Source organism: Pundamilia nyererei, unplaced genomic scaffold (genome assembly GCF_000239375.1).
Source record: "Pundamilia nyererei isolate P.nyererei 1_Seehausen unplaced genomic scaffold, PunNye1.0 scaffold00222, whole genome shotgun sequence".
NCBI lineage: Eukaryota > Metazoa > Chordata > Actinopteri > Cichliformes > Cichlidae > Pundamilia > Pundamilia nyererei.
The window spans coordinates 41,116-43,637 of NW_005187623.1; the positions used below are offsets into that span (position 1 = coordinate 41,116).

Genomic DNA, 2,522 nt, shown 5'->3' on the forward strand with positions numbered 1-2,522 from the left:
ATACACTTTCCCTCAACACTATGAGGCTTGGAGCAGTTAAGAGCTTGCACATGAAAAAGGGGCGAGTGGGGAACGGAGGGAAAAAAAAACAGAAAAGAATGAGAAGGAGGGAATGCCTAAGGGACTGAGGATTTCACCACTTTTAAAATAATTTTAAATGTTCTAAAATGTAACTGACTGATCTTTGGCTGGATTACTCTCACCATACTTGCCTTTTTTATCCTTTCTCAAGCTTTTGATGTTTGGAAGTGGTTGTACACTTCAGCTGCTTATGTAATTTCCATAATGCTTTATAACTATAATCTAAAGCTTTAAATGTTATTTGCAAACAGAGTTTGAATTGGCTACGCCAGTTTATTCATAACAGGGAAATCCAAGATTTCAGCTTTGAATGGCAGGTTTTGGAGTGTGGAGTTCAGTTTTTTAGTGTATGTAGAGTATGTGCACTTTATACACATGGTGTCTCTACAAACTGTAATAGTCTGCAATGAAGCTAAACTTTAGGGTGGATAGGAAGGCTGCATATCTAATCACTAGATCTTTTTTTAAATATTCATATATGTATATTAATTATCTGACTTCTAGCTGTCAAGAATTTTAGTACCACTGTTGATCTTTGGGTATCATTAGGACGTCTGTAAAAAAGCAACAGGTTTTTCAGCCAGTCTTAGTATTTCCCATTAAAATATAACTAATGTAAAATATCAGAGGGAATAATTTTGAGATTACAGAGATGATGCAGACCACCTGCAGATCACACTAATATTTCACTGATATTGTGTTTCAGCTCTTCACAAAGAATATTATGTGAGCATTTATATTAATTCGCTAAATACGCCCTGACACACACAAACACATAGCTGTACATGCACGCACACTCACACACATGCCAAGAAAACTTTTTTTAATATATATTTGAGTGAAAGGCGGATATTGCCCTGTGTCTTTATTCTGCTATCCGTTGATCACACCGGGTGAAAACCCCATAAACCAAAAGAGCATTTAAATGAAAGCGGTCCATTCCATGACAGCATAATCTCATTCAGCACACCTTTGTTTCTATCATGTGGCAGTGACATCTAAAAGAAGGGAAAAGGAATTAGGAATTACTCTGATGAGAAAAAATAAGACAGGGGAGACAGAAAACTGAGATATCCAGAAACAAGAGGGACTGAAAATCCATTGTACTAACTATATATGAAAGGAGGCAAGAGATGTACAGCAGAGTGATAACCAGGTTCAAACTATGCAGAGATGCAATCAACATGTCACTTTAAACAAATACGTAGATGAGCAAAGGATCAGAAAAGGGATGGCACAAACATTTTGTACTACTATGCCTGTCACCTGCCTACTTTAGCGTCAAAGTCAAGGAAGAATGAAAAGCAATCATCTCATAGAAAGCTCAAATTCAGTCTTTGGAAATATCGCAATCAATCAACAAAGAAATGAGACCAGATATTAGCAAGAAATACCAGTTTGAGCCAGAACAATGTACAGACCAAAAAAAGAAAGGAAGGCAGAAAGAAAGGAAAAGAAAGAAATAAAGATATCCCTGGTCTTCGTCTTTTTAAGGCTAACGTAATAGACTCAACATGACAAAAGGCATAAATAAAGGAAGAACAGACACGACACAACATGACAGCAATAATGGTCACTCATTGCAGGATCCTTACCTAGGACGCCAAGTCTGTAGTTTAAAGTGATGACAATCACGTTCCCATAGCTGGCCAGGATACTGCCATCAAACATATTCCCAGTTCCTTCCATGTAGGAGCCCCCATGGATGAAAACCATCACTGGTTTGGGGCTTCCACTCTCCCTAATGTCTAGAGGAGGGGGGGGTGGGGGGGTGAAAAGGAGAAGGTGGAAGAGGCAGAAGGACTGGTTAGATGACATATTGAAAGCGACGGTCAGGGATTCACTTTCAAAACTTTCATTTGTAGGGGGCTTTCGCCAACCTTTTTGGCACACTGGCTTTCAACATAGAGACCTTGTCAGTTTTAGGCATCAAAATATTTTGTCAATATGAAAGCACTATATGACTGTTGTTATTGAGATATACTGATTAATTTGTTTATCAATGTATCTAAATTCCATATGCATGTAAAGGAAAAACGATATTTGATGTGTTTAATTTAATGAGTTGTATTTTCCTTCAGGCAATGGACTGTCCAAAATGCCAGAATGGCAATCTGAAATGTCCCACTATACTGAGGAACTTCAGAGAATAACATGGGAGAAATTTTAATTTAATTTAATTCAATTTAAGAGCACATGAGGTTTGACAACTTTATGAAAAAGCTTTGTTTTATTGGGACATAATTTTACTTCAGTAAAGTAGTGTATCCTTTTTTTTTCAACTGCAGCGAAAAGCTTACCTTGACTTTGTGAATATGAATGCATACAGTGGGGCAAAAAAGTATTCAGTCAGCCACCGATTGTGCAAGTTCCCCCACTTAAAATGATGACAGAGGTCAGTAATTTGCACCAGAGGTACACTTCAACTGTGAGAGACAGAA

General features: G+C 37.5%; 1 protein-coding gene across 1 annotated transcript in view; it reads right to left on the reverse strand.

Moving 5' to 3' along the window:
- Positions 1 to 1,676: 1,676 nt before the first annotated feature.
- LOC102210587 (neuroligin-1-like) overlaps positions 1,677 to 2,522 on the reverse strand; it is a gene marked incomplete at its 3' end in the record, with an annotated part of 129,985 nt that continues 129,139 nt past the window's right edge. The window contains exon 5 of the mRNA XM_005748447.1: positions 1,677 to 1,829. Coding sequence (XP_005748504.1) covers positions 1,677 to 1,829 — 153 coding nt within the window. The remainder of the gene's footprint in view (positions 1,830 to 2,522) is intronic.